Below are 15,987 nucleotides of genomic sequence, written 5' to 3'. Positions count from 1 at the left end.
GAAAGCAGGAACGGGGCACTGATTTAGGATGATCAGCCATGATCATATTGAATGGCGGTGCTGCCCCGAATGGCCGAATGGCCTACTCCTGCACCTATTTTCTATTATCACCAAGGGATTAATCAGAAGTGAAACTGACCAAGTTGGATGAGATGGGAAGGGGAGAATTTATTCATGGAATTAGAGGAAAGATGGTAGAAGTCTTGTATTGGAAAGTTGAGTTGAGTTTAGTTTAGTTTAGAGATACAGCACGGAAACAGGCCCTTCGGCCCACTGAGTCCGCACCGACCAGCGATCCCCGCACACTAACACTATCCTGCACACCCGAGGAACAATTTTACATTTACATCAAGCCAGTTAACATACAAACCTGCACGTCTTTGGAGTGTGGGAGGAAAACGAAGATCTCGGAGAAAACCCATGCAGGTCACGGGGAGAACGTACAAACTCTGTACAGCCAGCACCCGTAGTCAGGATCGAACCTGGGTCTCCGGCGCTGTAAGGCAGCAACTCTACTGCTGCACCACTGTGTTGGATCTATGTGGCCTGTCCGTGTGGAGCTAAGACACTTACAAAGCTAGGTCATTTAGTTTAGGTTAGTTCAGTTTATTGTCACACGTACCGAGGTACAGTGAAAAGCTTCGTTGCGTGCTATCCAGTCAGCTGAATGACAATATATGATTACAATCGTGCAGTCCACAGTGTACATATACATGCGAAAGAGAATAATGTTTAGTGTAAGATAAAGTCCAGTACAGTCCGATTAACGATAGTCCGAGGATCTCCAATGAGGTAGATGGTAGGTCAGGACCACTCTCTAGTTGGTGATAGGATGGTTCAGTTGCCTGATAACAACTGGGAAGAAAATTTGTAAATTCTGAATTAAAAGGATAGATTTGTAATAAACCAAAGTGTTAAAGGCCATTTGGAATTTGGCCTCGGGTCAAACAGAACAACATTGAATGAGATCGAAGGTATCACAAAATGCTGGAGTAACTCAGCGGGTCAGGCAGCATCTCAGGAGAGAAGGAATGGGTGATGTTTCGGGTCGAGACCCTTCTTCAGTCTGAGAGGAAAAACCTTTTCAGTCACAGAGTTGTGAACCTATGGAATTCTCTGCCTCAGAAGGCAGTGGAGGCCAATTCTCTGAATGCATTCAAGAGAGAGCTAGATAGAGCTCTTAAGGATAGCGGAGTCAGGGGTTATGGGGAGAAGGCAGGAACGGGGTACTGATTGAGAATGATCAGCCATGATCACATTGAATGGCGGAGCTGGCTCGAAGGGCCGAATGGCCTACTCCTGCACCTATTGACTATTGTCTATTGTTATGTTCCTACACAACAGGATTAACAGGCTAAATGGGATTCACCTGTCCAAATGTTCCCATGTGAACCAGTGACGTTCCTGAATTAAAACACTGCAGTGTGATTTCATTGGGTGTCCAGCAGAGGGAGCCTAGACCTGGAGGTAATCCACCAATGTCATTCTAAAGCTGAGTCCCATGGAGGGCCATTTTGGCCCAAATGCCATCACTAATCACCACATTGCTCAAAAGAATCAATGAATAGAAAGGAAATGATTATTGTTCTTGAATCACTGCTGTTCCAGCCCAATTCAACAATCCTTGGTGATCCTCTCATATCCTTGGGATATTAGTATTACTGGATTGTCAGTCTTCATGTCAGAGGTGCAGAATAAGGCCATTCAGGCCCTTCAAGTCCATTCTGCCTTTCAATCATGGCTGATATATCTACCCCTCCTAATCCCAAGGTTCCAACTTGCTCTAATTTCTGGGAATTAACAGATGCAGAGTGGAAACTAGGGGTTGCCAACTATCTCACTCGCAAATACGGGACAAGGTGACGTCACCTACGTGACCTCACCCAGCCAGCGGCCACGTGCTCCCGCTCCACTAATGGCGGCCGCCCGGGCCGGGAGGCGGGTTGCTACGCAACCTCCGTTAGGGGGACACAGTCCGTTAGCCTACACTGTCCCGGCCCACAGCGGCCCGAGGGCCTAATATGAGACGAGGGCGGTCCCGTACAGGGCAAACCAATTTTGCCCAAAATACGGGATGTCCCGACTAATATGGGACAGTTGGCAACGCTAGTGGAGACAGACCCTTTGGCCCAACTTGCTCGCACCGACCAACATGCCCCATCTGCACGAGTCCCACCTGCCTGTGTTTGGCACATTTCCCTCTTAAGCCATCCTATCCACGTACCTGTCTAACTGTTTGTTAAACGTTGCGATAGTCCCTGCCTCAACTACCTCCTCTGACAGCTCGTTCCATACACCCACTACCCTTTGTGTGAAAAAGTTACCCCTCAGATTCCTGTTCAATCTTTCTCCCCTCACCTTAAACCCATGTCCTCTGGTCCTCACTTCCAATTCTGGAAAATAAATCATACTTTTAAAAACTTCTGAATGCTATTTTTTAAATTAATTATAGAAATAATGAATAGGGGAGGAAGGAAACAGCTGTTTGACTGAAAGTCAGGAAATACCCAATGATAAGTTGACAAGGGGCAGCACCGGGGGTGGTGCAGCGGTAAAGTTGCTGCCTCACAGCGCCAGAGACCCGGGTTCGATCCCGACCACGGGCGCTGTCTGTACGTAGTTTGTACGTTCTCCCCGTGACCTGCGTGGGTTTTCTCCGAGATCTTCGGTTTCCTCCTACACTCCAAAGACGTACAGGTTTGTAGGCAATAGACAATAGGTGCAGGAGGAGGCCATTTGGCCCTTCGAGCCAGCACCACCATTCAATGTGATCATGCCTGATCATTCTCTATCAGTACCCCGTTCCTGCCTTCTCCCCATACCCCCTGACTCCACTATCCTTAAGACCTCTATCTAGCTCTCTCTTGAATGCATTCAGAGAATTGGCCTCCACTGCCTTCTGGGGCAGTTAATTCCACAGATTTACAACGTACAGGTTTGTAGGCTTGGGATGAATGTAAATCGTCCCTAGAGGGCGTAGGATAGTGTTAATGTGCGGGGATCGCTGGCAGGCACGGACTGGTTGGGCTGAATGGCCTGTTTCCGCGCTGTATCTCTGAACGAAACTAAACTAAACTAAAAAAGTGTGATAGGCCGCCTGATTGGTTGGAGCACCGGCATGATTGACCTTTCGGGTGACCAATGGCGGCAATATCAAGGCTGAACGTAAAGGGTCATGTGATGACTTTCATCAAAGATAAGGCCTTCCACTGGAATGCTAGTTTGTCGAATGCAAGGAGAATAAAGCAGTTGGCTGGAAAATGGCTGCCCAAATGTCCCTGTTACCTTGCGCCAGGTAACCTGCCTCCTTCAAACAGAGTCTCGGTGCCTCTGGTATCATCGCACTCTTTCCCTGTTGCCTCTGCCTACTTTCGTCCAGAAAGTTTGCCCTTCCCTTCCCTCCCCTCCGTGTCCTGTCCATGGTGCCCCTGTTACGCCACCCCGCTCTCACCAAACTTCCTTGACCTTATCCTTTAAACCTCCCCCCCCCCCCCACCCTACCCTCTCAGCTGTTTGACATAAAGTGTTCGGAGATGCTGCTCTCTCAAAGATGGATGCTACAGAAATGTAAGTTGTTATTGCACAGACGGCTGGAAATGATGTGTTCAAACGTTGATCAAAACTAATGAAAAGTTGCTCCATTCCACAATCTGCAATCTTGTACGTTCTCTGGTCTGTTTGGTGAATCAGCTCTTTCCGCCCTGACGATAAGAGACCGTGTCCTTGTGTTTGTCGATGTCATCCATGGCTGACACCATCTCTCATCATATTTGTATCATTTCGCGTCTGTAAAGAGAGGAATCTTTAGCCGGCGGTAATGGACTGTCAAACACTTCTGCTCTGGTACAAAGAGTACTTAGACGGCTTGGTGTCGACCTTTGCAGCAAGCTTTAGACATAATGGAGTCCGTCCACTGTTTGACTGTATGCCTTGAACAAAATCACTGTCTGGGCTGTGTAATGGGATTGCATTGAAGTAATCTGGTGAGTGTTGAAAGAAGCTATGACCTGGTACAGAGACACAGATGCAAATATTTGGTACAAATGGGCCCAAGTAAATCCATGAATAGCATTGGCAATTGAAGACGAGAATAATCGGTTTACTAAGTCTTAGCAAATGTTTAATTGTCTTGTTTCTTTTCAAATACTATTTAATTTGGCACTCTTTAAATTTTTTTATCTTCAATCCTTCCAGTTATTTCTTAATGTTTTCCCACTGTTTAGATAAAGGCGGACATAAGTCAGAACTAATACGGCCCATCCCTGGGTCAGGCACTTTACACAGACTTATCTCTACTCCACTGATTGACCTGAGGTTAAAACATAATTCTTGTTTCCTATCGGGACTAAAGAATTTATCCACACGAAAGAAATGCATTACTCTGGCAATGAAGTGTGAATCTCACAGCTGTAGGCACTCCTAACAGCACCTAACGACAGGGAAAGAGAGCCCGGTGTTGAAATTAGGGATCGTAGGAACTTGCTGTGTATATGTAGGAAGTAGGGTTGCCAACTTTCTACCTCCCAAATAAGGGACAAAAGGTGACATCACTGCCCCGCGCCCCACGTGACCTTGCCCAGCCAGCGGCCACGTGCTCCCGCTCTGCTAATGGCGGCCACCCGGGCCGTGAGGCGGGTTGCTACGCAACCTCCATTCGGCGAACACACCTGGCCCCGCTCCCTGAACACACTCCATTAGCCTTCACTGTCCGGGCCTACAGCGGCCTGTGGGCCTACACTGTCCGGGCCTACAGTATCCGGACCTACAGTGTCCGGGCCTACAGCGCCCCCCCCCCCGGCCTAATACGGGACAAGGGCGGTCCCGTACGGGACAAACCAACTTAGCCTAAAATACGGGATATCCAGGCTAATACGGGACAGTTGGCACTGTGGCGCAGCGGTAGAGTTGCTGCCTTACAGCGAATGCAGCGCCGGAGACTCAGGTTTGATCCTGACCACAGGCACCGTCTGCACGGAGTTTGTACGTTCCCCCGTGACCTGCGTGGGTTTTCTCCGAGATCTTCGGTTTCCTCCCACACTCCAAAGACGTACAGGTTTGTAGGTTAATTGGCTGGGCAAATGTAAAAAATTGACCCTAGTGGGTGTAGGATAGTGTTAGTGTGCGGGGATTGCTGGGCGGCACGGACCCGGTGGGCCGAAGGGCCTGTTTTCTGCGCTGTATCTCTAAAATCTAAAAAAAAACCCTAGTTGGAAGGATCTGGAAATGGTGGTTTAAACCGAAGGTAGACACAAAAAGCTGGATTAATTCAGAAGGATCTCGATCTGAAACATCACCTACACCATTTCTCCAAAGATGCTCTCTGACCTGCTGAGTTACTCCGGCTTTTTATGTCTACCCTGCTGTGTATGTGGCTGGTTTAATATTAATTTGGGTGTCGCAGCTGGTGGAGTTGCTGCCTCACATCTCCAGAGACCCAGGTTCGATCCTGACGTCGGGTGCTGTGTGTGCGCGGAGTTTGCACGTTCCACCTGTGACCGCCGGGGTTTTTCTCCGGGTGCTCCGGTTTCCTCCCACATCCCAAAGACGTGCGGGTTTGCAGGTCGATCGGTAAACGGCCCCTGGTGTGTCGGGAGTGGACGAGGAAGTGGGATAACGCAGAACGGGGGGTGATCAACGGTCAGCATGGACTCGGTGGGCCGAAGGGCCTGTTTCCGGGCTGCACCTCTAAACCAAACCGGTGGGAGTGTTGCCAGTAATGGGGGCCTCCTCTCACCCCACTCTGCAGATTCAGACAAGTCCAGCTCGCACATGATCTCGGCGGATGATGTGGAATACCCCCGGGAGTACCGCACCCTGGGTAACGGCACCCGCCGCTTCTCCAACGTCGGCCTGGTCCACACCTCGGAGCGCCGGCACACGGTGATCGCCGCGCAGAGCCTCGAGGCGCTCACCGGCATGCAGAAGTCGGACATGGACAGGAAGAGGGAGGCCTTCCTCGATCACCTGAAGCACAAGTACCCTCATCATGCCACCGCCATCCGCGGGCAGCAAGACCGACTCAGGGAACAGGTACGTCAGGGGAACGCATGCCCATTCCTCTAACTCACTGCCCACGCCGCCATTCAGCATCAGTCGTGTGGGCCAATGTAATGTTACAGGGATAAAGGGCATAACGTTTAGTGCCAAGGTAAAGTCCGATTATAGATAGTTCTCTGTCTATGATTTACAGAGGAAGGTTTGCCATAACTATCTAATCTGGCCTGTGTTTGCCGGAAGAGGTAGTTGAGGCAGGCAGTTAAACATTTAGGAGACATGGAGTAGGATAAACTTAGAGGGTTAAGGGGGAAATGTGGGCAGGTGGGACTAGTGTAAATGGGACATCGAAGATAGACACAAAATGCTGGAGTAACTCAGCGGGACAGGCAGCATCTCTGGAGAGAAGGAATGGGTGACGTTCGGGTCGAGACCCTTCTTCAGACTGATGTCAGGGGAGTGGGCGGTGAAGAGATAAAATGTAGTCGGAGACAGTAAGACTAGCGGGAGAACTGGGAAGGGGGAGGGGATGGAGAGAGAGGGTACTTGAAGTTTGAGAAGTCAATGTTCATACCGCTGGGCTGTAAGCTGCCCAAGCGAAATATGAGGTGCTGTTCCACCAATTTGCGCTGGGCCTCTCTCTGACAATGGAGGAGGCCCAGGACAGAAAGGTCAGATTGGGAATGGGGAGGGGGAATTAAAGTGTTTGGCAACTGGGAGATCAGGTAGGTGTAGGAAAACTGAGCGGAGGTGTTCTGCGAAACGATCGCCGAGCGTGCGCTTGGTCTCGCCAATGTACAAGAGTCCACACATGGCCTGTGTTGGCCTCCATCCCCATCAATGTGGTGCCATTTTAGTTTAGTTTCGTTCAATTTTGTTTATTATTGTCACGCGTGCAGGGGTACAGTGAAAAGCTTTTTGTTGTGTTCTTTCAAGTCAATGAAAGACTCTGCATGATTACAATCAAGCTGTGTACCGATTAGGGTTGCCAACCGCCCCACTCCCAAATATGGGACAAAGGGTTTTGTCACCCCAGCCCCCCGCCCCCCCCCCCCCCCCCCCACGTGACCTCACCCAGCCAGCGGCCACATGCTCCCGCTCCACCAATGGCGGCCTCCTCATCTCCTTCCTAAAAAAACGTCCTTTAATTCTGAGGCTGTGCCCTCTGGTCCTAGACTCTCCCACTAGTGAAAACATCCTCTCCACATCCACTCTATCCAAGCCAAAGATACTAGAGGAACAAGATAGACCACTCGATGCTAAAAACCGTAGTACATTAAGGCGCCATTTTAGTAGGTAGAAACTTGCAGAAACATTTTTAAATAAAAATAACAAAAATCTGTGAATTGGTAGATGAGATATATTCTGCATTTGTATGGTATCGTCACACACATACAGTTCCCCCAAGACACTGATTACACTGCGGGAGGCATAGCGAACGGCAGGCTTTGCTTACTAAAATGGCTTATTTGCATACTACACTTCAGTATAGGTGATTTCAACGGAGTGGTCCAGAATGGCGGGACTGTCATATGTTGAAAGACTGGAGCGACTAGGCTTGTATACACTGGAATTTAGAAGGATGAGAGGGGATCTTATCGAAACATATAAGATTATTAAGGGGTTGGGCACGTTAGAGGCAGGAAACATGTTCCCAATGTTGGGGGAGTCCTGAACAAGGGGCCACAGTTTAAGAATAAGGGGTAGGCCATTTAGAACGGAGATGAGGAAAAACTTTTTCAGTCAGAGTTGTAAATCTGTGGAATTCTCTGCCTCAGAAGGCAGTGGACGCCAATTCTCTGAACGCATTCAAAAGAGAGCTGGATAGAGCTCTTAAGGATAGTGGAGTCATGGGGTATGGGGAGAAGGCAGGAACAGGGTACTGATTGAGGATGATCAGCCATGATCACATTGAATGGTGGTGCTGGCTCGAAGGGCCGAATGGCCTCCTCCTGCACCTATTGTCTATTGTCTATATTGTTCCTCTAGTATCTTTGATCCAAGCCTTTCACGATTCTGTACGTTTGAATGAGGCCCCCCATCATTGAACGTTTTGAGCGTGGGTTAGTGGAGTTGGTCGTGTTTCTCGGGTTAGGTTGCTACGTTGCGGTGCTGTCTTCTGCTTCAAGGTTTTTTTTTGTGAACGTTTCTTACAGCAAGGCTTCGAGGCTTGGAGCGCCTGTGAGTTCAGGGATGGAGCGAGCAAGATCGAATCCAAGGTAAGCGAGACGTGGCAAAGGAAAGTGCGCTGATGTTTGGATTGTGGCTAAGCTGGAGAAGAGCATTGGTGGAGAGGCCCCAGCATAGCTGGTTTTCACGTTGAACAAAAGGTCATAGTGACAGGGAGTTCCGGAGGAATTCGAGGCAAGGTTACCAAACCCAAGTGACAAATATCAGGGTGGTATCCCCATGTTTTCTGACGCAGAAAGTTCAGTAGTAATTCTCAAACTTTCGAAACTTGTGAAATTGCTTTTGAAGTCCATTGACCGCGGGGTATTCCATTCTCAATGGGTTACGCTCGGTTTCATATCGATACACTTTGATGGAAAAACAACGTGTGCGCCATAATCTTGTGTCCTTGTGATCGATTTTGTCCCAGGGAGATCACAGAGGAGGACTCCTTCCCAAATGTTTTGCCCGGTGCAATTTCCAATAGGCACTTTGTTAACTTTGCTGTCAAAGTTCTCTACCAATAACCTGTATGAAACTTTCCAATCCGGATTCCGCTCCAACCACTGTACTGAAACTGCGCTCCTCAAAATCACAAACGACATTCTCCTCTCCTCCGACGCTGGCAACCTCAACATCCTCATCCTACTTGACCTCAGCGCCGCCTTTGACACCATAAATCACTCCATTCTCCTCACCCGACTTGAAACCTCCCTTAACATCACCGGCACAGCCCTATCCTGGTTCAAATCTTACCTCTCTGACAGACACCAGTTCATCTCCATTAACAACTGTAAATCCCTCACCGCTCCCCTCCCCCAAGGTGTCCCCCAAGGCTCAGTCCTTGGCCCCCTCCTCTTCATCCTCCACCTGTTCCCCCTTGGTCAATTAATCCGCCGTCATGGTCTCAACTTCCACTGCTTCGCCGATGATATCCAGCTCCTCATCTCCACCAAGTCAATCTCCACCACCACACACTCTACACTGACAAACTGCATCACTGAAATAAAATCTTGGCTTCAATCAAATTTCCTCAAACTCAATTGCAACAAATCTGAAATCATCATCATTGGTCCAAAAAGGCTCACCAAATCCACCCAAAACTTCATCCTCAACATTGATGGTCTCCCAGTATCCACCTCCCCTCACATCCGGAATCTTGGAATCATCTTTGATCAAACCCTCTCCTTCGACAAACACATCAAACACATCACAAAGACAGCCTTCTTCCACCTCAAAAACATTGCCCGTCTCCGTCCATCCCTCTCCTCCACAGCTGCAGAAACCCTCATCCACGCCTTCATCACCTCCCGTCTGGATTACTGCAACAGCCTCCTCTATGGCGCACCCTCAAAAATCATCAGTAAACTTCAATACATTCAAAACTCCGCTGCCCGTCTACTCACCCACACCCCGATCCGTGACCATATCACCCCCGTCCTTTACAAACTCCACTGGCTCCCCATCCGCCAGAGAATCCAGTACAAAATCCTCCTCATAACCTACAAAGCCCTCCATAACCTGGCCCCATCCTACCTGACCGACCTCCGCCACAGGCACACTCCCACCTGCACCCTCTGCTCTGCTGCTGCCAATCTCCTATCCCCCCACATCCGGACAAAACTCAGATCCTGGGGGGACAGGGCTTTCTCCATCGCTGCTCCCACCCTATGGAACTCACTACCCCAAACCGTTAGAGACTCCTCCACACTCACCACATTCAAAACATCACTGAAGTCTCACCTGTTCAGTACTGCCTTCAACCACTGAAGGTCACCTCACCTTCTGTCTACTTTCTCTGTTCGTTTACTTATTTACTTATTTATCTATTTATTCATTTCCCTATGTTCTCTAAATCTCTGTAAAGCGTCTTTGAGTATATGAAAAGCGCTATATAAATAAAATGCATTATTATTATTATTAAATATTTGCGTTCGGACCTCCGTTGAAAGGGCGGCCTGCTGTAGTTCTAACCTGCCGTGGTTGAACGAGGTTTCGTGCTGAGGCACGGTGGATCTCTAATGATGTGCGTTGTCTTGGCGTTCCTCTGGCGCTGATGTTTCCCCTGGGATCGCGGGTATGCTGATCCCGGGTCCGCCGGCCCAGTCGGGATCGAGTGTCTTTTTATTTTTAAATCAAAATATGTATTCAATTATTAAAAATAATATTTACAATACAGGAAAACAAAACAGGACCCACCACCATGAAACAAACCACACAAATATAGTAAATGAGCTACTATACAACTGTGTTACACTCCTTGTCTAGGGTGCACCCATCCCCCCCCCCCCCCCTCCTCCCCCCAGCGGTCCCGGAAATCCCCCCCAGGGTGCCCGTGGACAATAGACAACAGGTGCAGGAGGAGGCCATTCGGCCCTTCAAGCCAGCACCACCATTCAACCTGATCATGGCTGATCATTCTCAATCAGTACCCCGTTCCTGCCTTCTCCCCATACCCCCTGACTCCGCTATCCTTAAGAGCTCTATCTAGCTCTCTCTTGAAAGCATCCAGAGAATTGGCCTCCACTGCCTTCTTTTTTTTATTTTTAATATTTTTTATTTTTGAAAAGCATATGTACAGATAGAAATAAGAAAAAACACATTTGTTACAAAGTTCTTACATAGCTTCAATTTTAAATTTTTGAAGAGAGAAAGTAAAAATAAAAATAAAAAACTATAAACTTGTGGAGAGAGAGTAAGAGGGTTAAAAAAAAAAAAAAAAGGGATCTAACAATAAAAATTAAAGGGAGTAGATCCGGGAGACAATAACCACAGTTGTACATCCAACCCCTAACTGAGGCAGAGAATTCCACAGATTCACAACTCTCTGACTGAAAAGGTTTTTCCTCATCTCCGTTCTAAATCGCATTGAATGGCGGTGCTGGCTCGAAGGGCTGAATGGCCTACTCCTGCACCTATTGTCTATTGTCTAAATGGCCTACCCCTTATTCTTAAACTGTGGCCCCTTGTTCTGGACTCCCCCAACATTGGGAACATGTTTCCTGCCTCTAACGTGTCCAACCCCTTAATAATCTTATATGTTTCGATAAGATCCCCTCTCATCCTTCTAAATTCCAGTGTATACAAGCCTAGCCGCTCCAGCCTTTCAACGTACAACAGTCCCGCCATTCGGGGAATTAACCTAGTGAACCTACGCTGCACGCCCTCAATAGCAAGAATATGCTTCCTCAAATTTGGAGACCTAAACTGCACACAGTACTCCAGGTGCGGTCTCACTAGGGCCCTGTACAACTGCAGAAGGACCTCTTTGCTCCTATACTCAACTCCCCTTGTTATGAAGGCCAACATTCCATTGGCTTTTTTCACTGCCTGCTGTACCTGCAGAATAGCGCGTAGTCCCTCTCTAACAGCACCCGGGCGCGTACGTAACCCCAGAAAAGGGGCGGGCAGCCGGCTCGGGCAGAGCCCTCTTGCGCCTGGCATCGTGACTCGCGGATGGCCTGCTTGGCCAGAGGGTCTCTTGGAGGTGACGGCCCTCCTTCAATGTTGCTGCTCGTGCTTCTCTCGGTGCTGGAGTCTGCAGGGTCAGGGAGAAACCTTGGAAGAGATCAGTGAAGTACTGCGGTCCACTCTACGGAGCGGGGCACAGCCTAGTTTAGAGTTACAGCACGGAAACGGGAAACGGGCCCTTCGACCCACCGGGTCCGTGCCGACCAGCGGCCCCCCACACACCAGCACCATCCTACACCCACCAGGGACAATTTACAATCTTTTACCAAAGCCAACTAACCTACCAAACCTGCACGTCTTTGGAGTGTGGGAGGAGGAAACCCACGGGGTCACAGGGAGGACGTACAAACTCCATACAGACAGCACCCATAGTCAGGATTGAACCCGGGTCTCTGACGCTGTGAGGCAGCAACTCTACCGCTGCGCCACCGTGCCGCCCATCCATGTCATCCTCATTGCAACAGGACCGGAAGGGATGGATGTTGAACTTGTAACCAAGAAGACTGAAGATAAGGACTGATGTGTCCAGTATCTCAAGTGTTTTTGCACTCAGAATATGTTATTGCGCTCCAAGCTCCAGCCACTCCCAGTTCTGTGCCAACAATGTGCTAAAGATCATCATTAGAGTTGAACTTTCCAAGTGGGCAGAGGCCTGGCTGGTTGGAGTTTGCCGGGCGATTGTTTGGTCATCTAGAGTTTATGAAGTCCCTGCTCCTCCGTTAGACCTGCCCAAGGACGGAGACAGTCTTGTGAGGTTCGTTGACTCAAAGAAACAGATTAGTCTGGAACCAGAGGGCACAGCCTCAGAATACAAGGGCCTACCTTTAGAACGGAGATGAGGAGGAACTTCTTGAGTCAGAGGGCGGTGAATCTGTGTAATCCATTGGCACAGACGGCTGTGGAGGCCAAGTCATTGGATTCAGATGCTTCCCACCTTACGATGCTTCGACTTGCGATGTTTCGACTTTGCGACAGTGTTAACAGCAGCAACCCCTGGCGAGCCGCCGTTCGCTTCCGGCCACGCGATCGCGTGTATTCAATGCATTTTGACTTGCGATATTTTCGGTTTCTCGGAACATAACCTCATCGTAAGTTGAGGAGCACCAGTATCTATAAGGCAGAGATTGACAGATTCTTGATTAGCGCGGGTGTCAGGGGTTTATGGGGAGAAGGCAGGAGAATGGGGTGGAGGGGGAACGATAGATCAGCCATGATTGAATTTCGGCGTAGACTTGATGGGCCGAATGGCCTACTTCTGCACCTTTGACGTTTGAACTTAAAATTAGTTGTCAGCAGAGTGGCATTGCAATGAATGAGTGTATATTGATTATTGGAAACCCAACTCTTGAAAAATAAAAGCAGAAACAACTTGAACTAGGATACACGTTAATGGTATTTGGTACAGAGAGAGTTAATATGTTGGGTCAATTAAAATAGTTTCTCTCTCCACAGGCGCTGTCTGATTTCTGATTTGTTATTTCTACCACATTACCATATTATCTACCATATTCTGTCACTATTTTCGATTTCCAGCATCTGCTTTTTCCCAATATCCCTTGATTCCTTTTGCCCTGAGGGCTAAATCTAACTAAATCAGTCTGAAGAAGGGTCTCGACCCGAAACGCCACCCATTCCTTCTCTCCAGAGATGCTGCCTGTCCCACCCGCTGAGTTACTTCTGCATTTTGTGTCTATCTTCGGTGATTTAAAAAAATGTAATGGTTAAAAATGCTGGAACTATTCAGCGGATCAGGCAGCATCTCCAGAGAGAGAAACAGAATCAATGGTCTTCGGAGACAGTAGGCTCAGCTTTAGAGTGGCCAGGGACCAGATGAAGGCAGACGGCTGAACAGTTAATGTTAACAGAATTAATTAACATTAATGGAGTTAATGGTTATACCAGAAATGCCTCACAGCGCCACAGACCCAAATTTGACCTGGAGTGCTGTCTGTGTGGAGTTTGCATGTTCTCCCGGCATCTTCCCCACGGTTACCAGACTACTGAACGGCCCTCCCATAATCAAGGATGTAGTCCCGATCTTCCAACCTACCTCATTGTGGACCGTGCACATTTCCCCTGTAATTAACGCTGTAACACTATATACGCTGGGGCTTTTCTCTCTGCACTACCTGGTGTACTTGCGCACAGTGTGATTGTACTCGCGACTTGAGTATAGAGCACAGAAAACAAAGTTTTTCTTTGTATCTCGGTGCACGTAACAATAATAAACAAACCCCAACTATCCTGTGGCTCGGTCAACGTCTGTGGAGAAAATTGATAGGTGACGTTTTGGGTCGGGATCACACTTCAGACTGAAAGGAGAAGATGGGGAGGGGGGGGGGGAATGGAGGTGATAACGGTCCAGGTCTTTACTCTTCATACTTCTTCCTTCCCCCCCGTCTCTACTTTCAATCTGAACAAGGATTCCCATCCTCTTTCTCCACAGATGCTGCCTGATCCACTGAATTACTCCAGCACTTTATGTCAATCTTTGGTATAAACCAGCATCTTCTTATTAATTGGTACGGCAGTCAGGGGTTATGGGGAGAAGGCAGGAGAACGTGATTGAGAGGGAAAGATAGATCGGCCATGATTGAATGGTGGGGTAGACTTGATGGGCCAGGCTTGATGGGCCGAATGGCCTAATTCTCCTCCCATAACATCTGAACTTATTACCAACTAACTTGCACATCTTTACATCTTTGGGATATGGTAGGAAACCGTAGCATTCAAGGGAATCACACTCGGGCACACTGAGAACATGCAAACTCCACATAGACAGCCCCAAGATTGGGGTTGAAGCAGAATTGGCGATGCTGGGGGGTTTGGGGGGGCAGCATCTCTACCAGCTGTACCGCCATGAAGACACGGGCAAGTGAAATGCCAGGAAGCCACTTCCACCGATCTATTGTGTAGGAAGGAACTGCAGGTGCTGGGTTACACATGAAGAAAGACCCAAAATGCTGGAGTAACTCAGGAGTGACGGGCAGCATCTCCGGAGAGAAGGAATGGGTGATGTTTCGGGTCGTGTCTGAAGAAGGGTCTCGAAACCCACCCCTTCTCTCCAGAGCTGCTGCCTGTCCCGCTGAGTTACTCCAGCATTTTGGGCCTGTCGACCGACCCCTTGCACTGTTGAGTAAATGGTGCAGAAATATGGTGCTGGTGCAGCATCGTTTTACTTTAAACAGCAAGCACACGATGCAACAGTGTGTCGGAAAGTAATCCTCAAATCTGCATGTTCTGGGAAAATTCCTCGAGGATTAACAATGAGAAGTACTAATCTACAAGGCTGTGGGCTGTTGTGTGACGTGGCTAAATTAATCTTCTGTGGCTCTGCGTGGATGTATTGGGCTGAAGGACCTCGGTCTGTGCTGTAAATGCCTCTAATTAAAACCTTTGCGATCCGGGCCAGTGCGCTAGGTCGTGGTGGAGGTACAACTGCTGTAATTGCTGGCAGCTCGGCAATAATCAAGGACCAGTCGCACCCTGGCCACTCCCTCCCTCCCTCCTCTCTCCTCTCCCATCGTGCAAGAGGGACAGAAGTGTGAAAACACACACCTCCAGATTCAAGGACAGTTTCTGCCCGGCTGTTATCAGGCAACTGAACCATCCCACCGCAACTAGAGAGCGGTCCTGAACTACCGCCAACCTCATTGGAGACCCTCAGACTATCCTTGATCGGGCTTTGCCTTGCACTAAACGTTATCACCTTGTCACGTATCTGTGCACTGTGAACGGCTCGATTGGAATCGTGTATTGTCTTTCCGCTGGCTGGTTAGCGCGCAACAAAAGCTTTTCACTGTACCTCGGTACACATGACGATAAACTAAACCAGGGAGAGGGAGAGGGGGAGGCGGAGAGGCAGGGGGAGGGGAGAGAGGGGGGGGAGAGAGGCAGGGGAGAGGGAGAAGGCAAGGGGAGGGGGAGAGAGGCAAGGGGAGGGGAGAGAGGCAGGGGGAGGGGAGAGAGGCAGAGGAGAGAGGGAGGGGGGGGAGAGAGGCAGTGGGAGGGGAGAGAGGCAGAGGGAGGGGAGAGAGGCAGGGGAGCGAGGGAGGGGGAGAGAGGGAGGGGGAGAGAGGGAGGGGGAGAGAGGGAGGGGGAGAGAGGGAGGGGGAGAGAGGGAGAGAGGCGGAGGGAGAGGGAGGGGGAGAGAGGGAGGGGGAGAGAGGGAGGGGGAGAGAGGCAGAGGGAGGGGAGAGAGGCAGGGAGAGAGGGAGAGAGGGGGAGAGAGGGAGAGAGGCGGGGGGAGAGGGGGGAGAATGAGAGGGAGAGGGAGTGGGGAAGAGGGGCAGAGGGGGAGAGAGGCAGGGGGAGAGGGAGATGGAGGGGGGAGGAGAAGGAGAGAGGGAGGGA

General features: G+C 49.5%; 1 protein-coding gene across 5 annotated transcripts in view; it reads left to right on the top strand.

The window, feature by feature from the left end:
• The window catches only part of srcin1a (SRC kinase signaling inhibitor 1a), a 227,511-nt gene that overhangs the window by 88,189 nt on the left and 123,335 nt on the right, over nucleotides 1-15,987 (top strand). For all 5 annotated transcript variants that reach the window (XR_013549123.1, XR_013549122.1, XM_078424674.1 and 2 more), the window contains exons 4-5: nucleotides 5,747-6,030; nucleotides 8,151-8,213. Coding sequence is in view for 3 of the 5 variants with exons in the window: in XM_078424674.1 (XP_078280800.1) it covers nucleotides 5,747-6,030; nucleotides 8,151-8,213 (347 nt within the window). In the remaining 2 variants the exon portion in view is untranslated. The remainder of the gene's footprint in view (nucleotides 1-5,746; nucleotides 6,031-8,150; nucleotides 8,214-15,987) is intronic.

This window comes from Rhinoraja longicauda, chromosome 29, assembly GCF_053455715.1.
Source record: "Rhinoraja longicauda isolate Sanriku21f chromosome 29, sRhiLon1.1, whole genome shotgun sequence".
Classification (NCBI taxonomy): domain Eukaryota; kingdom Metazoa; phylum Chordata; class Chondrichthyes; order Rajiformes; family Arhynchobatidae; genus Rhinoraja; species Rhinoraja longicauda.
Note: the sequence above shows the minus strand (reverse complement) of the source record. Positions and strands in the feature narration are given on the sequence as shown.